Below are 19,274 nucleotides of genomic sequence, written 5' to 3'. Positions count from 1 at the left end.
ATTTTTTCTAGCTAAGCTTACCAAGTGTGCACCCAGAAAAGAACTGAGACACAAATTAACTGCATAGTGATAAGCCTACTCATTGGTGCAAATCAATAGGGACAACCAGAACTGAGGGAAAACAACTCCTGTTGCCCTTGCAAGGTGTTTAGGGGATGGGGGAAGAGGGCCTGTGGCCTTTTCAAGCTGCTTTCAGTTATGTTTCTTTTATATTGGAAATACTTTTCCCATAAAATAGGATGGGGGGGGCAAGGAGAGGAATTTACTCTGTGGTAAAACCTGGTGCATAAGCCCAGAGCAAAAATGTTAGTATCACATTTAGTTGGGCTGATTTAAAGTTAGACAACAAACAAATGTGAACTTTACCTGATGGTTGGTGGTTAATTAATAATGTAACTACATAATGTAATAAAACACTTCAACATTAGCATTTTGACATAAGCTAGCAAAAAGGAAGAACAAGAGTAGCTCTTCCCTGCCCGCACCTTCCCAGCCTCTCCTTCTCCCATTACATCATTTGTTTCAGCTTGAATTTTCCCCATTTTTCTCATCAGTGTGTGTCACAATCAACTAGTTTCCTGAGGGGTAGGGTAGAAGGGGTTGTACTTCATTCTTACAGATCTGAAAGGTGGTAACATAGCTGCCAGCAAGCCAAGAATCCTCTTCTGAGAGCATTCAGCAAAGACTTGCTCCTGGCTAGGCATTAGAGCCTTCTCTGCCTGCTTTTGGGATGAATCTTCTGAATTTTCAACATCTGTGTTTTAAATAAATATGAATTTAAAAACAGTAAAACTGTAGAACATAAGTGAAAATTTGACATTTAAAGTCTGAAATAGTAAGTATAAATAGACAAATATAAAGATGATGGGCTTGTCTACACAGTGTGTTAGTGCACACCAGCAGGCTGTCAATTCTAGACCACACTAGCATGAGGTGCACCCTCCGTGGACCCTGCTGGCTTGCACTACAAGTTCCTTAGTGTGCGTTAACATATAGTCTCATTTCAAACAATACTACATTAATGCATCTTTATAACAAACCCTACACCTAGTAAGCTGGCTCACATAATTTAAAGTCACATCATTCTGATTACCATCTTGTGTCTCCTCTTCCAACTTTATCAAACCTTATTTCAGAAGCTTGTGTGTCTCGGACTACTAGAATTAGAATCACTGCTGCATATACAATATGAATGGGTGGAATCCCAGCTTTTAAATACTGCAAAAAACATTTAACTTCCCACTTCATGGGTTCTCAGAAATACTGACTGCTAAACCTATACGTGATTTGAAATGAGTGGGTGAGTATAGCTAGAAAAGACAGACTAAATCAAAAAGCTTTGCTTTTAAGGCATGGGTTGTGATGAAGCAGGATTTTTTTGGAAGTATTTTTATGTATCCTCTGTGTGCTTCAGTTTCCCCCTATACTGTGCACTGCTACCCAGTGTAGGAAATATGATTAAGACTGCTTTCAGGGCAGACCGAGAGACACAGGAGAGAGACAGATGTGTGTCTAACTATCTGAGTGGACTGAATGGGTCACTAAAAGGATTTACCAAGGCCAGCCCATATAAACGGAAAACCCTAGAAGACAATGGAAAGCCCCAATCACCAGAACATTTGACACCTAGCAACCAATAACCCAGAGGAAGGAGCTTTTCTCTGCCTTTCAGCAGGGTCTGTGAACTCCTTATGGCCCTGCCCAAAGAACAAAGCACAGAGATGACCTCCAGGAGACAAAGAGTTGGTTTCTGGAGGTGGCTGGCTGCTCTCCCCTGGAACTGACTCAGGAGGTCTGAGAGAGACAGAGCCTGACATGGAGTTCACTACAGCATGGCTAGTGAACCGCTTAGTATTGACCAGAATGCACTACATTTCATCCTTTATTTCTCTAGGCTAACCCAAGGACTTCCAATACTGTGTTCCAGTTGACTAATAAATCCTACTCTGCTCTGTTTTGAAAATGTAGCTTGGGTGCCACTGCAAATACTTGCCGAGGTGCATTCTTGAAGCGTACACAAATCTCTACAGGAGTCTACCTCAATGGGACTTGCTGGGCAGAGCTCACAGTATTGAAGCAGGAGTACCGGAGCTCAGAGACTTGAGTCGGGGAGGCAAGGAGACTGGGAGCCTACCCTGAAGGAAGAAGTGGGACTCTCTGGGGATCTGCCACACTGAAGAGGTTCCTCCAAGAGACACTGTTTAAAAGCTGGGGTGTAGCACTAAGCCTGTTAATCCATGATATGGTGGTCTCCCAACTTGTCATCTATGGGCAGACTTGATTCCACAATTGTCCCCATTTCCTTCTCACTGATGCGAAGATGTCAACAGCAATCCAAAAGGAGTGAGAAATGGGTTTGCAGAGATAAATGAAGTTACAGTACTGTTAAGTCATCTTTCTTTCTCTTTTGAGAATTGCCTCTACATATTTTCACCCTAGGAAACCCTTCATTTCAGGCTTAGGGAGGAAAAACTGACATTATGAGAACATTGGCTTGTAATTAGATTCTCCAGTCCCTTGTGAATACAGCCACACATGGATAATACTGTGCATGGGATCTTAAATCTTGTTTAAATATCATTAAAATTATGTCTAACAAATAACTTGTATTATGCAAGGGTATTATTAAACCATTATGTCATTTTACTAACCACTATTTAGTTTTTTAAAAATGTAAGCAGTACTTTCTATTATATACCTTAATCAATAAAGGCATCTCTATAAAACCTCCAATTTTATACGAAAAATTTAAAAAAAGACAAGATCATAGGCACAGCACAACTTTTGACATACACTTTGAAGAGAACACAAACGGAAGGAATGGACTTTAAAATAGTAGAAAAATGAAAACGAAGAACACAGAGAGGGGAAGGAAGAGAAAAAGATTTAAATCATCTCTGCAACTTAATACACGGCAAGCAGATAATGATTATATTGACTATATTCACTTGAGTAATGTAGAGAAATGGGTTTGAAATGCCAGGGAGAAATTTACTAAGCAAGAAAGCATGCTTAATCTTTGTAATGTATTAGATCCAATAGCACTATAATTGGTAATATACTTCACCGAAATCACATAACGTATGCAATTCAGGTTGATCTTTCAAACCTACTGCTAGCTGTGTGGCAATCTGTACAAATTGAAATCCAGGTAAAATGCTCTATGTATGGGTATTCCAAAGCAATAAGATGATCAGGTCTTGATGTAGTAGACTGTTTACTGAAACGGAATCTATTTACACATGTACAAGATAAGGATGGACACAAAAATACAGCTGTGTATATGTTTGGAGTATGTGTATGTTGGATGAAATGGGAAATCTCTTACCTGGAAGATGTGAAGATATGCTATCATCTACAGAATTAAGAGTCAGTGTCTCTGAATCCTGGCTCAAAACATCTTTCTTTGATAAAGGAGCACTAGGAGGATTGCTTTGGCTATCTTGTTTTTCTATAGAAGACTGAATTTCATCACAAACATCTCCTTTCCCCTAAAAATAAAACAAAAATATACATACCAAGAGACTGAAGAATTTAATTCACCGAGTTAAAAAGCCACAGAAAGAAACTGAGTCAATAAATTTTCACTTGACAAAAAAAGTTATTTTAAATTATAAAAACCCTTCATTGATATATTTCACGCTATGTTCAGGCCTTAAGATTCCATATACAAAATGAAAATTACACTTTTTCCTATGTTATATGTAATATTACATCCACAAACAAGTTTCTCTTACATGAGAAACTATTTGGCCTATGAAATCGAATTGTAACAGAATTGGAAGCCCTGGGGAGGGGCACTACATCCCTGAAAACTAATTTAGGCACCCACGGCCCATTCAGAGGGAAAATGTTGTTTTGTCTTTCTCACACACCGCTTTCAGAATCAAAGTCAACTTTAGAAATGTGAGGTGACCCAGCAATGCAGGTATAACGTGCCAGTTCACTTACTGTACCCCAGATCACTGGAGCAAAGAATGGAAATATTTATCACTGTTGAGGATCATACAAGAATGGGCATCAACTGAACTGTACTTTGGAATTTCGTAAAGCAGTACTTACATTGCAATATACAAAAGAGCCTGTCCTTGGCTTTTTATTCATTCTGTTGGCTGCTTTATCACCAGCATGGCCCTCTATAGCGCCACCTTTTGGAGGGCTCACAGAAGTGGTCTCATTCCCTGAGAAAGATTCACCTTCTGGCAACATGCAGAGGAGAGCTAAAGCTTTCAAACCTGAGGGGAAAAGATTACAAACATCTATTTAAGGATTGAATACTAAGACATGTGGCGTTTCACAACCAAAATTTGGTAGCTGCTAGCAAGAGACTCAGATTTTGATGAAGTGAGCTGTAGTTCACGAAAGCTTATGCTCAAATAAATTTGTTAGTCTCTAAGGTGCCACAAGTACTCCTTTTCTTTTTGCGGATACAGATTAACACGGCTGCTACTCTGATTCCAGGATTGTAACCCTGAAGTGGCCAGAACCAGCTACAAGCACAGTTGAGAGCTTAGAATATCACCAGGTTCACTCATCACTGGTACTCACAGTCTGTTACCATCCAATTTAGGTTCTCAGCCATTTCCGGCTTTTTTAAACTTTATAAATTAGACCTGCATGACAGAACAAGCTTTTTCCAACTTTTAAAGAAAACCTTTAACTTTCAAAACACATTTTACATAGAGCTGTATTCTGCCATCCTATGTCACACAGAGTAGAATCTTACTCTGCGAGAAAGTCTCAGTGAAGTCAATGGGACTGTTTCTGCAGCACCTTATTCCACATCATGAATAAGATTAAAACTATCTGGCCAACAGTGAAGGTCAAGAAACACTTTTAACCATGTCGTTTTTTTTCTTCCTCAGGGCCCCTGTAAACAAGATAACTGCTTCCACATCTAGGGACAGTGTGTCGTCTTAAACTGAAAATTTATGAGAAGTTGTCCCAGTATATTACTCTAATTTTCTTAAGTCTTCTGTTTTTCCATCACATGTTCCATTATCACTGAGAATATTGTTACTCTAATAATAGGACTTCTAAATGGTCAGTTATAAAACATTCTCTGTACTATTAGTGAAATGTAGCTTCCCTCTGATATTACGCTAGGCTTTTCTTTCCTTGGAAAACTGCAAAGTGATTAATCAGAGGCTTTGCACCAGGGTCACTCTAACAACTATTGTGTTTCAATAAAGAGAGGATTTGGGTCACCTTTTCCATGCTGTGCTTTCATCAGGCAGTCTCCAATGAGCTGTATACATTGATGTTGCAGAACTCTAGCATGACTGAGAATCTGCGAATCAAGTTTCTCTCCTACTTCATCCCCACTTGCCAAGTCTGCACAGTAGAGAGTCAAGGCAGCAAACAGTAGCCAAGAATAGTTGTGGATATAAGGCTGGATGAGTCTCTGTCGGTCACTGATTCGAATGGTCACCATCGGATATATTGTGATGCTGTGCGTGGGAAGGTGACTGAAAGAAAGTGTTTACAGTTTAGAACTTAAGTTTAAATGCAAGTTTTCTTTCTGAAAAAGGAAGAATAGAAAGCATGTTTCAAACTTCCAAACTGCAGATCCTTACAAGGCTCAAAGGAGCGCTGATGATTACACTAGTTGAAGATCTGCCCCTAGAACTCCAGCTCTACAAATCAAGTTTATGTGAACAACATTGGTAGCAAACTTGGAGTAGTGGAGGTAATAAGAAAGTAAATATTCATATGTGTAAGGAGGGTCTTTCATGCTCACCAACTCTATCTCAATATTCTCATACTTCTGGGCAGTGAACACTTATGACTAAAAGGTGTGAAAGATTTATAACCAAGCTACTATGAAGGTTGGGGTAGGATTTAGAGCTGAAAACTTTTGCTGAACATTTGCTACTTTTCTCCTAAGGATGGTAATTAGATGTTCTGGAGTCAGACACAGGCTCCCAAGGAGTGACATTAGAGCGACTGTCTGTAGGAGGTGTTAATTACTGTTGTTCTTGCCTACAAGCTGGTGAGTATGGAATCGTAGACCAATACCTGTCAGAGTATTTCTTTGCAGAATAACACCCATAGCAAAGATCAAAGTCATCACACACATTGCAGTTCATCCGGCGACCTATAATAACCCCTTGGCAATGATCACAGGCATATTCCATGTTAACCATTTCATGGTCATCCTCATGACCTTTAGGTTTAACGCCACCTATGCAGAATTAAAAAAATAAAAAAGTTTGCATCTGCAATGACCTTTAGGTACAGTATCTGTATCTTCCTATTCTTTTCATAATGTAATGCCAGTATATGATTATGTCATTTTTCTGTTCTTTTATGGTTATTGATTAGAGGAGTACGTATGACTAGAGAACTCTAACCCTCTAAGTAGAGAGCTTGATCTACAAGCAGCATTAGATACTCAATGGTCGTCAACACCTAATTTTTAAGTTCTGGACACCAAAGTTCTGCTAGCAGTTCGCTGAAAAAAGAGTCTCTAGGAGTTGTGAAGGTATGTACAAGTTGCAGCCAGTGATCAGATATGCCATATTAGAGAAACCTATTTTACTATATAAATTAACCTTACCATAGGATCTACAGTATATTGTGCTTTATGAACTGAATGATCAATGTCATTCACAACACTTATATTCTCTCTTTTCCAGCTCACCATGATCCTTTTGTAGAATATTGCAATATGACTAGTTCCAGTACAACCCATTGAATTAACTCCAAAAGAAATCCACACTAATCAAATATGGTTACATTTTTGTTTGGGAGACAAAAAAATCAAAGATAAAAGGAAGGAGAAAAGACAAAGGAGAAATTTTATGTTCAGAATTCCATGCCAAATTCAAGTTCAGATGACACTGGCAACTTGCAAGTTTGAATCTTACAAGCACTTGTGAATTCAAAGTCACTTCTCCAGTTGTACTTATGTTAGCGTGTCCATTAAAAAGCACATGATTCAGATATATATTAAAATGTAGGCAGGTGACATTCAGATTAGAAAACACAGGAAAAACTAGAAGTGTTAAGATCTTGGGAAGTTTCCAAAAGAAAAATCTTTCCCTTCACTCATTTCATAGAAAGCTTTCTAATGTACGATCTGGAAAGACACTGTTTTGGCTCCAGAAGTATTTTCTGACAAGATCCTTACCTAGGAAACAAGTTTTACATAGATCCATGTCATTGCACTGCAAACAACGGTAGCGATGCCAGGGTGCAATCTCATCACAACCATCACATGATATGTCCACATTCAATAGGTCACAGTAACGAGCAACAAACATGTGCATCTGAAACAATAAATGGACACAAAAAACTTACATGTTGAATCTTCCTTGGTTTTGAGAAAGCCCTTTCTAAACACAAAGCAGAATGTTCCCTTCTGCAAGAAAGTATGATGAGATATCTACATGTGCATTTCCAAGGAGATTTTCAAAGGCACAAAGGGGAGTTTGGTGCCCAACTCCCAGAAAACCAGTGGGAGCTCCTAGTCTCTTTCTTTGTGCCTTTGAAAAAAAATCTCCTGTTTAACCCCTTCCTCAAACAAGCAAGGAGCATGAAAAAATAAAAAACAAATCATGAGGTCACCTTTCTCTGCTTCTCTGGATCAGCTTGGGCTATCTTTTCATACCAGGTCTCAAACATTACATCCTGACATTCATCCATCCACTCGGAGTTTTGCTTGTAGTCTGCAATTTCATCTTCTTCACTCCACTGACTAAAAAAAGCTCAAAATTAAAGTTTGAATGCAAACAGGCTTCCTAATAATGCACTTTGGGATAGTTTATTTTAAAAACTAAAACTCAGACACAATGTGCTAATAAAACAAGACTATGTATTTCACCTAAAAATTAAAACACTGCCACAATATTCCAGAGACCTTTCCCCCACACAAAGGAGGTTGTTGGTTTTTTTGTTTTGTTTAAAAACAAACAAACAAACAAGTGTGCACACACTGGGGAGAACGCACATCACCTGGGAAATCCAAGCTCATAGAACTGCTGTTGGGTAACTATGACAGAATATAGGCATATGAAGATTATTTCCTTATAGAACAAACAAGCCACGGGCAAAAGGGTAAGGTTAAATTGAACACACTCTGGGAGACATGCAGATGTGATGCTCCCGGCCAGAGGAGTAAGATGATGACTATCTTGCTGGTAACTTGCCAGTAGCGTGACACTGCTTGGCAATAGTCAGTTTAAAAACAACTTTCTGCTAGTGCAGAAATTACTACTCTTCACATCTCTGTAAAGTTTTCAAAAGCACTTAAGACAATGCGACTTAGAAGCCTAAATGATTTTGAAGCTTTTGAAAAATGGGACATAGGTGCTTTTGAAAATTTTTCCTCACCTGTCTTCAGCATCTTCACTACTTGTTTCAAAGTTCAGAGTTCATTCTTGCCAAAAACTGTACAAAAACTTAGTTCTATATAAAAATGATAGTCTTACTGACTTACCAAATCACACTGTCATGAACACTTATGTTTTCTTGTGACATAGTCATAAGGAGAAGTGGTAACTGTATATCAACAAAAAAGGAAAGATCACTTGGTTCCCAGCTCATATCCAAGAGGTGAAGGAGGGATGTCTGCACGCAGGATAAGGCAGGGAGCAATGATCTAAACAAATTGGGAAAACCATGACAGCTTTAATCTGAAGTTGAAACAGTATGATTTTGGGGGAAAAGAATAAAGGATTTATGACTAAAGCCTTAAATAATAAGTTATTGTGTGTTAAATTAAATGAACAGTAGAACCTTACTTTACTAACCCACAAGCTTTCAAAATTCCAATAGTTCTCGTCAAAAAGTTGATTGTCTCACTGTGCAGTTTTAACAGCAGTGTGTGCTGTGGTGCTGTCTCCTGTCACTAATGCTTTGTTGTTCTTGCCAAATATGCTACAGTACATTTACTATTACCGATACTTCAAAGTGTATACTAAGAGGCAAAAGTTACATTACATATAGCAAAATAAACGAACAAAGTGATCCAGTACTGTTGAATTTTATCCTTGTCCTTTTTAATTAGCAAAATTAAGTAAAAAGTGATTTTCTGTATTACAGTAGCACCAAAAGGCCCCAATAATAATTACAGCTAAGGCTAAGATTTTGTCACACATATTTTAAGTAAAAATCAGGGACAGGTCACGAGCAATAAGGAAAAATTCACAGAAGCCTGTGACCTATCTGTGACTTTTACTAAAGATATGCATGACAAAATGGGGAGCTATAGGCTCCCCACACCACCCAGGGGGGTTCCCGCGGAGGCCCGGAGCTCAGTCCCTGCAGTTCCCAGCTACCAGGGGTGGCGGGGGACCCTACAGCTCCCAAGCGCTGCAGGGCTCAAGTCAGAGAGATCTCTGGAAGTCATGGACCCCGTGACCTCCGTGACAAAATCGTAGCCCTAATTAGAGCTACATACAAACAGAGGAATTTACACTCTTCTTTGATGCAAGACAATAAAAGTAACTAATAATAGGAGGGAAGGTGTGAGGGAGGACAAAGGTAACAAAAATAACATTCCATGTTATATAGGTAGGCTATTTTCTGTACCTGTCATTAATGCTGTTAAATCCCTTCACGGCATTGACCAAAAAGAGAACAAGCTGATAGTAGGACTCTCGAATTTCTTTGTGCAGTTCAGCACCACAACCTTCCAAGTGTCCAAAATAACTAAAAGTTAAAAAGTCAGTTTAGCAGATGTAGAATCCACCACTTTACTTCACATAGCACGCTTTGTTCAAATACAAGTAGCAATTTAATAAAAACCATCATGAATAAAGAGGACTTTAGCTCAGTTTTAAAAACCACAAAACAGATGATGCGCTATTCCAAAAAAAGAGTTAGAAGTGAGGTGCAAAACAGGACACCAAATGCAGATTGTTCCTATGGAACTGTCAAAAGTATCAAGATGACTCATAACATTTGGCCACTGGGGCCTGAAAAGCCCAACTCAAATAAATTTAAAAAAGCAAGAAAGCAGCTAACAGTTCTTACACTCTATAATGAGAACTCATTTGGGCAGCAAGTCACAGGCAATCAGCTTCAGAATCTATGTAGACTAACATTATAACCACTATCTTTTAAGAGTTATGTTGAACACCTATCAGTCATATTTAAAATAAATGTATCTTTTCAAATCCCAACATTCATGGCAAAGCAACTGTATGACTAAAAAATGTGCCTTACTTGACTCCTCGAGAGTTGGTAAAATACTAGTCACAGGACATTGCCAGAGGAAGCTAGTTCCATAACAAAGTATCTAACTGCAGATTAGCTAATACATTAATTTATGGAGAAAAGTCACAAAAGGGAAAAGAACTCTCCCAAACAAGTATTGCTGACAGAGCAACTAAAATTAATCTAACCCAGCTAGCCGAGCTCCAGCTTAAATTCTTATAGAAGGAATAAGATAACTGATCCTATTTAGGCAACAGTTTAAACTGAAATAATAAACAAAGCTGAAGAGTGTGAATGTCTGAAGACTAGTCTAGTCTCATTTTCTGTGTTTTCGGTCATCCAGTTAGATAACTGGGAACATTTTAATAGCTATATGCTGCGGGTAAGCTGCTGGCCCCTGTTGGTATAAATAGGAATACCGCAACTAATTCTCCAAGTACCACGATGAAAATGTAAACGATCAAAATGCACCATAGGAAGTGTGCACACAAACTTAAATATTGATCTCAGCACAAAATATGCACTTGCTCTTGTATCTGTATTCACAAGAGCGTCACTTCTCATATTCTTTTCACCCTGGGTAATCAGTATTGAGTCAGGGCGTGCAGACATGTTATACAGAATAGTGTTAGCTCCAATTTTCTAAGAAAGATACTTACTTTGTAAAATCTTTCTGGCAGGCCAGAAGTTCCAAGAGAAAGAGTACACAGGGTGGATGGAAACAGTGAGGCTGCCCAAGAGATTCTAAACACTGGCGGATTGTCTTCAGCACTTCTAGGATACTTTGGGCTTGAGCTTTTCTCAAAACAAGGACCTTTAAAATACTAGGAAAAACACAAACTCCCAATGACGACTTCAAAACACCCGTTCTTCAGTACCTCATAATGCAATCAACACTTGAGAAGTTAAACAAGTTTGATGAGTTGGCACCTAAATTAACTGTACTGTATATTGCCTTGAACACCTTGGTAATAATAATGGGTTATTTACAAATATTTTACCCAAAGTCGCAGGGTGAGTGGCAGAGCCAGGAACAGAACCCAGGATTCCCAACTCCCTGTTCCAACCTCTAAACCTTGGGCTGGTTCTGGAAGAATGTCCTCCAGTTAAAATTTGCATATTGGCCCTTTGAAGATCCCTTCTCTAACTGTTCTAGATCTGTTATCCAAGACCCACTAACTCAGCTAGGCAGTTGTTATTTCCAGAAGCAGTTCTTTCCCCATTCAACCACAGACAGGACGCAACACCACCTCACAAGCAGATTTGATGAAGCAGGGCAAACTGCAGCATAGGGACAGCAAGGGAATGTAATCACTATTCATAATCCTGAAATTCTATGTGAGTTAAATGAGTCAGATTAAATATTCTTTGGGAGCCTAAAGTAGGTTGTGAGCCATAAGTTTGATGCTTTGATATCAAAATATAATGGACTGTTTTTCAAGAACCTGAAATTAGAGAAATATTACTAAAGTAAGATAAAAATATGCTTTATCCCATCATCTGAAACCTTTGAAATCTCTCAACCTTAAATATGACAGACTGCAAATTTTCAAGTTTGCTCACCTTTCATGAGAAAGTGATTGATCCTTAATAAAGTCTAATATATTTTTCAGTACAGGATATTTCTCCTTCACAGTGGGCACTGATTTAGGCTCTTCTATTGATCTAAAAGATAACAGCCTTAGTCTTCCACGGCTGAACTGAGATTTGCGAGTTGGAGTGGAGGGAGGAGATGCTGTGTCCTCTTGCTGTGAAACTGTATTTTCAAGGAGCTTACTTTGAGATTCAGAGGCTACTTCGGATTGGGGTGGGTCTGGCACTTGCTTAATCTTTGTGTCAGAGTCTACCACTTGACCCCTTTCTGTAGAAGCAGGATGAGTTACTCCATTCGAAGACAATGAGTTTGCTGCTTGAAAATCTGCTTCTACGATAGAACTAGTCCTTTGACGTTTACCATCGTGGTACTGTTGGACATCCTCTACTTCTGAAGCAACCCAGTTATCAGAAGCAAGATCTTTTGCCTTTGCTCTCACAGGCAAAAATTTTAACAACAATAAGCTCTTCTGAATACAGTGTTTTGCTGCAGCATAAAAATTGAGGGGAAAAAGGCAAGTTAGTAGAATCACCATATCACATATTGTGTAATACCTTTCTTATGTAATTTAAGTAAAAATTGGCTCTTAATTTTTTATCTTCTGGCCAGAAAGTCCTGAAAGTATGGTTTCCTGCCCCTTGATAGTGAGTCTGGATCACCCAACATCAAGTGCCTATTCAAAATATTCACACCAACTATACAAAGCAGCGACATGTGAAGTGTCATTACAAAAAAGTTTTTAAAATGACAGTTCAATCATCAGTCAGACGATCCAGTGCACTGGTTGTTTTCTCATTCTTTAGGAAAAATCTCTGGAGACAGTGCACATTAAATCAGCTAATTTATCCTGGTCCACAAAGTTTTAAACATAAGATAGCCTAAATTGCTAATTAATTTCCTTGCGCACAGAAAAAATGAGAAGAGCTACATAAGAAAGTTAGGCTAAGCCATCAGGAAAGACACTTACCAAGGATTTCTGGGTTCACTTCACTTATTTCTACATTCTGTTTCTCTGCTGTATCATTTGCTTTACCCATCAGGAACTTCTGCTTCATTTCTAACTGTAGACAGGATATTAATTAAATTAATTAAAGACGTGAAATCCTGCCTATCCAGATGGCATGGCAGCACAGAGACTGCACCACAATTAGAGAATCTCATTAGTCCACTCCTGAGATTCTTAAGACATGCTAAGCCTCCAATACAGGACTAGTCCTTTATGGTCTAGCACAGGGGTCGGCAGCCTTTCAGAAGTGGTGCGCCGTGTCTTCATTTATTCACTCTAATTAAAATGTATTACTGGCACGCGAAACCTTAAATGTTTTTAGAAGGTCTCTTTCTATAAGTCTGTAATATATAACTAAACTATTGTTGTATGTAAAGTAAGTAAGGTTTTTAAAATGTTTAAGAAGATTCATTTAAAATTAAATTAAAATGCAGAGCCCCCCGGCCTGGTGGCCAGGACCCGGGCAGTGAGAGTGCCACTGAAAATCCGCTTGCGCCCCGCCTTTGGCACGCGTGCCAAAGGTTGCCTACCCTTGGTCTAGAATGTCTTGCTGGTCAGCCTGTGGCACAACCCAGTGAAATCCACTGAAAAGCTTGACTCTTTCAAGCCAAAAGAAAGCTAAGCTGATGATCCCAGTTCTTTCAGACATGTTGTGCACAAGCGTTAAATCAGGTAAAAGTAACTGTGTGGGTGTGGGTGTGTGTCTTCTCTTTTCAGTGAAGAGATCTGATCCCTGTGCATATCTTCAACCACAGCTGGTGATTTAAATGACAAAAAACCCACAATTATTTTACTACTCTTTCCTCTCCTCCGTTTAGCACAATAGAGCCAAAATAACTATGTGAGGGAGATATTTCTTTCTGGCTGATTCATAAGCTCTGGAATAGGCTTCCAGGGGTGATTGTCATTGTAGGTTTTTAAGAACAGGTTAGACAAATACCTGTCAATATCATAGAAATGTAGGGCTGTCATTATGGAAACTCTGCCTCAGCACAACAGGCTGAACCTGATAACTTCTCGAGGTGCATTCCAGCCCTCCATTTCTAGGATACTATAATCAAAAATTCCAATTGCCAGTCAAAATTCTACCCCTGCACCTTCATTGAAAAGCCTAGGGAAGAGCTTGGCTTGCAGAATCTTTAAAGACTGGTAATGATGCATGACATGAAAGGCCTAAAAGCTGGACTATTAAAGCCAAAATTGACTGCAGGGTTGGCAGTCAGGAAAAATATGTTTTTACTTTTAAGATGAACAAATCTGATCTGCAATCATTGAGAGAAAATAAAAACAGACCCCTCCCCACAACAAAACCATTTTTAAAAGGCATTTCAAGGTACAGTGACACAGACTCTGCACTGGGACACAGGAGCAAAAATATATGTGAAAGAAGAAAACCCAAATAGAAATAATCATCCTGAATAACCTTACCATCCATATTCTAATCCCATCAGCCAGAGAATATACTTGTGCAAACTCTTCATTCAGAGGCATCTTGCCTCCACTGATGACTGTAAAAACAAAAAGAAAGAGGAAAGTCCTTTTATTCACTGCTTCAGTTTCACATCACTTAAGGATTTAAAATAAAATAAGATACCTGCAAAAGGCTGTGATAGACCCTATCAACTACCTCTTAAGGCGATGCCAGGCAGGTTTTGTTCCCTGTTGTTCTTACAGATATACTATAAAGGCTGGTAATGCATTAAAACCATCTATTGTACCCTGACTGCAGACCTATTTGCAAAGTTGAATAATGAATGAGTATGTACAGTTACGGTCAATACATATGGGTCCTGCAAATGTACAGGCAGGACAAACAGAGGCTATTCCTAGGACTTCAATGGGAGTTGCATGTGCTCAGTACCCCTCAGAATCAGGCCCTGAGAGTCCAAATAGCACATTTTTATTCACCAGATGAGAACTTACTTCAGATAGCATGTTGTGACATAGAAGTAATGTATTGCACATTAGAAAGAAAAGTTGGCAACCCTACTCTCTGGAAAGGTACAAGTTGAAATACCGAGAGCCAACTGCATGAGTTAGGAGCAGAATATTAACTTAAAAACCACAGTGGGTTGCAAGCTCACTTTCCATAGCGTGACAATATTTAGCGGATTAATTTGCATTTCCTCCCCAAACAGTATTGTTAAAATATAAATACTTTGTTCCTTGCTGTTTAGGAAACATTTAACGAGAGCTAAAAATGGCTGAATTAGAGAGTTGTGTTCTAGTGGCACAACTGGTAGGAAGATAGATACCTTTGAGTTACAATCCCCGTGCAAAAACCAATGTCCCTGTGGACTTGGTTAAATCACAACATCTCTGGCTTAGAATCATAGAATATGAGGGTTGGAAGCGACCTCAGGAGGTCATCGAGTCCAACTCCCTGTTCAAAGCAGGACCTAATCCTCAACCAAATCATCCCAGCCAGGGCTTTGTCAAGCCTGACCTTAGGAGGGAGATTCCACCACCTCCCCAGGTAATCCATTCCAGTGCTTCACCACCCTGCCAGTGAAAAAGTTTTTCCTAATATTCAACCTCAATCTCTCCCACTGCAACTAGAGACCATTACTCCTTGTTCTATGAAAAGACTTAGTTTACTCATGTTTAAAACAAGGATAACCTTATTTGCCTATCCTACTCAGAGGATTTGTGATGATTAGCTAACCTTTGTAAAGAGCTGTGATGATGAAAAACACTAACAAAGCATTATAATCTTATTACAGTCTATTGTGGCAAGGTCTGCCTAGTTGGTGAGTGCAGCACTGTAATATCTTCTTTGTACAGGATGAAACCTCTAACCTTCTGAATATTTATGAAACTAAATACATTTTTCAAGTTTTACAACTGAATTATAATAGGATTTCTTACAAAGTATCAGCCTTCATTATTGATATATTCACTAATAGAAGAGTTACCATATTTTTGTAGCTTCCCGTATAAATCTGGAGTGAGATACACCAAAGCAGCAAATGTGGCGTTCACAGCTTGATCAACAGTGGAACCAGCAACTATATCTGTCTTTGGGGCCTGTTTTTTACATGCCTGTATAAGTCCTTTGAAAAGCTCAGAATTTTGCCCACAAAAATCCTGGGAAGGATCTGATTTTGCAAAGTCGAGAAGAAAGTTACGGCAGTCATCTGCATGAGAGTTCTTCATCTGGAAAGAGTATTTAAGCATTTACTTAATATCGGTTTAAAAACGCTCACATCTCATTTATATATTTGAACAACCCACACCTCAGAAAGACATTACAGTCAAAATGACAATATAAAGAGTACAGAACAAAAATTTCTCTTCTTTGACAATTCAACAGCCCATGAGATGGCAGCCTCAGCCTAGCAGTGTACAGTTAGAGATGTGTCAGCTCATTAAGCCTGAACAAAACCACTCTCATGCATAGTGTTTTCCTACCCATAAAACAGAAACAGTGGCCTAAATACCTCTTTTTTATTTTGGTGCACTTGTCTGGGTTCATTTGCTTCCAAAGTCGCCTCAGGACACATCTGATGCCTGAAGACAGGTTTCCATAAAGGAGAATTAAGAACTGATGTCACTTTTGAGGGAGGCAACTCTGCTTCACTACCTAGCTCTGCAAAAACAGCAAGACAGATGTGGATTTATGTTCAATACTAAATATTTTTGTTCAATTTTATATGATTGCAAAAATGCACAATTTTAAAAACCTGCCACAAAAGGAAAAAAAAAGGAAATGGCATGTTGAACAAAAAAGTCTTAGATTAACAGTTACTCATGTTGTTTAGTGCCACATACGCAACAGACATCACACTGCTCCTGTACCGTCTTACTGCTGGCATTAATGCAGATTAACCAATGCAATGCTACAGCATGTTACTATTGTAAAAGGCCCTGAATGTATGTATCCCATCTATACTGTACTCATGACCACAGTATCGAACTACTCATTAAAAAAGGTTCTCAAAGCACTTTACAAGCTACAGACACAGGGTTATTACTTCATCCATCACTGACTTGCCATAAGCCCTAGCATGCAACAAAATGCATTAAAACATATACATTGAGGTACAGATTTTCAAAAATAGAAACCCTAAACGTAAGTTCCCAAACCGAAAGCTAGGCCTCTGCCTGACTTTCTGGAGTCCTGACAACTTAAAAGCTCCTGTTGACCTCAATGAGAACTACAGGATGCTCAGCACTTTTGAAAAATAAAGCACATGTCTAAATACAGACATGGGTTCCTATCTTTGGGCTCCATTTTTTGAAAATCTTAATTCATATATGAAACATACATATACGATTTTAATACCTGTGGCCAACCCTTTGCATGCTGTCTATCTTCACAGGCCTAAATCCCCGCAAACACATACATTCTTAGCTTTACTTATGTGTGTAGCCCGATTGAATTCACTGCTCATATGACTAAAGTTAAATATGTGCATAAGAGATTGTGGCACAAGGGCCTTAAATAGCAAGCTCTCTGGGGCAGGGATTGCACTTCCCTGTCTGTGTAGACAGAGCTTAATATATTGTGGGCGATACCAGAATACATGTAAACAATCAAACATAGAATTGTGACTGAAAACTTCAGGGAAAGTTTAGGTAGACAGAACAGAAATCTGGCCAAATCACATGGACAGATTCTACACTACAAAGCACTCATGAAGTTTCATACTGACCCCTCAACACACACAAGCAGAAGTTAATATCAGAATGAATTTTGCATTATGGTTCAGAGGTCTAGTAAATAAACTATAGATTATGGTGACATATGGTGCTCCAATACAAGAACTGAAATAAGTGTTCCCCCAGCTGCTTTTAGATTTAAGAAATTCCAAATGATCAAACGGAACATTTTAAAGTCAGCATAAATTATGTGCTATAAATTTTTACTTTTTCCGTTTTCTGGTGTAAATGTAATGCTGCCAAACCATGGAGAACGAAATCCTCATGAAATCCAGAGAAAAGACACAGCATATGCAATGGCAATGAAAACTTCCCCCTCCACAATGTGCTTTAACACTTAACATGACCACCGCCAGGGGTCAGAGTAGTTATGTCTCCAAGTCCATTCTACTCCTGGCCTCTTAAGACTGCAAAGGGTGCCAGTAGTGATGGAGTTTTTTTGTAACGTTCCCAGAGAAAAGGTTAAAGAGTTATAAATTTGGTTATTACCAACTTGGTCTGTAACTGGCAACCTTGTTAGGACATTCTGTTTTCAAATATGAGTGGGCTGGAACAAACTGTATTCCTTTTAAGAATATAATATATTAGATTCTTGCACCTCGTCCCTATCATGGAAACATGACTGCTAGAGAAACTAATTCAAAAACTTACCCAGTTGGGATTTCAGTGCCATACTCCGCGAAGCCAAGCGCCCCATCAACCTGGACACAAGAAGCTGCAAATCCAAGCCCCAAGTAACTGCGACATCGGGTAGGCCATAAGCAGTGATGGAGAACTTGTAGCCCCACTCATTATTACTGCTGTCAGAGTGAAAGAGAAACTGCAGCCGTGGGCCAGCCTGAAAGGTCACTTTCTACAGAGCAACAAAACAATCATTTTGCCAAATGTACATGACAGGAAGACATTTCGGGGTCATGAATTTCCTTCAGCAATTGTGTTTGTCAATATTCTCATGTTTTCTCTGTAATATGCGCTAGCATCCCATCAGATGACTCAAAAGCCTACAGCCATTAAAGTTTCAACTTTCTATTCACAAGAATAATTGAAAGTTTCAGCCCACAAAACAGCTTTTGATTTTAAAAAAAATATAATGGCAGAGAAAGATTACACTGGGGTAGCTATGAAGTAGCACCTGAGTGGCCACAAGAAAATAATAAATGAATTCAACTTGCCATCTCAAGATTTATTTAAAATTAATGAGGTACAAGGGGATCAGAGAACAATTTCAACTGTATGTTTAACTACAGTGAAACATGGTTTTCTACATACTAACTGGTAGGGAGTTAATCATACTAGTACTGGAAAGGACCTTTTGGGTCATTCATTCTATTCATTTGCATCACTGTGGAATTACAGGATTTCCCACCACCACCACCCCCCTCCCTCTGAGAATTAGAGGTAGGTGTGGGCACACACCCCACCAAAGATAAGAAGTTATCAGATTACAAGGTCTCTGCAGAACCTCTTACCTATGAAGCTAAAACACCACAGAGTTCCAGGATACCCTAATATTAACATATGTTTATTTTGCACAATATTTTAAAGTCACTCACCTTGGGCCACTTCTCAGTGCCAACCTTTGTATCATAACGAGTTTTTGCACCTCTGGCATCAGTAAACTCCAGGTAATCATACCTGTGGAGAGTGCAACTCATTACTTACTCATTTTTATTTTTAAAATTTTGGGGCTAGTTTACTTTGGAATTTCTCATACTTCCCTAACCACCCCACTCTGGAGACTCAGCAATGTAGACACATTCCCTTCAGAGACATTTACTGCTTTAGAGGATTATATAAACATTTCATTACTTCATACAGCACATACGGTCATTTCTACAACAGAGCTCCCTG

At 38.9% G+C, this 19,274-nt stretch overlaps 1 protein-coding gene across 5 annotated transcripts in view; it reads right to left on the bottom strand.

Moving 5' to 3' along the window:
* Window positions 1-19,274, bottom strand: part of ZZEF1 (zinc finger ZZ-type and EF-hand domain containing 1) — an 82,317-nt gene that overhangs the window by 25,304 nt on the left and 37,739 nt on the right. For 4 of the 5 annotated variants that reach the window (XM_073316182.1, XM_073316184.1, XM_073316183.1 and 1 more), the window contains exons 23-39: window positions 18,977-19,058; window positions 18,075-18,276; window positions 16,202-16,350; window positions 15,677-15,917; window positions 14,190-14,269; window positions 12,723-12,816; window positions 11,725-12,241; window positions 10,821-10,985; window positions 9,535-9,654; window positions 8,441-8,602; window positions 7,570-7,699; window positions 7,133-7,271; window positions 6,019-6,184; window positions 5,209-5,468; window positions 4,063-4,235; window positions 3,329-3,491; window positions 618-754 (exon numbers count right to left, since the gene is read on the bottom strand). In XM_073316182.1, coding sequence (XP_073172283.1) covers window positions 618-754; window positions 3,329-3,491; window positions 4,063-4,235; window positions 5,209-5,468; window positions 6,019-6,184; window positions 7,133-7,271; window positions 7,570-7,699; window positions 8,441-8,602; window positions 9,535-9,654; window positions 10,821-10,985; window positions 11,725-12,241; window positions 12,723-12,816; window positions 14,190-14,269; window positions 15,677-15,917; window positions 16,202-16,350; window positions 18,075-18,276; window positions 18,977-19,058 — 2,980 coding nt within the window. The remainder of the gene's footprint in view (window positions 1-617; window positions 755-3,328; window positions 3,492-4,062; window positions 4,236-5,208; window positions 5,469-6,018; window positions 6,185-7,132; window positions 7,272-7,569; window positions 7,700-8,440; window positions 8,603-9,534; window positions 9,655-10,820; window positions 10,986-11,724; window positions 12,242-12,722; window positions 12,817-14,189; window positions 14,270-15,676; window positions 15,918-16,201; window positions 16,351-18,074; window positions 18,277-18,976; window positions 19,059-19,274) is intronic. The other variant, XM_073316186.1, reaches the window with a different exon arrangement.

Source organism: Lepidochelys kempii, chromosome 17 (assembly GCF_965140265.1).
Source record: "Lepidochelys kempii isolate rLepKem1 chromosome 17, rLepKem1.hap2, whole genome shotgun sequence".
NCBI classification, from domain to species: domain Eukaryota; kingdom Metazoa; phylum Chordata; order Testudines; family Cheloniidae; genus Lepidochelys; species Lepidochelys kempii.
The sequence above is the reverse complement of the archived record's forward strand: the minus strand, read 5'-3'. Positions and strand labels throughout refer to the sequence as shown.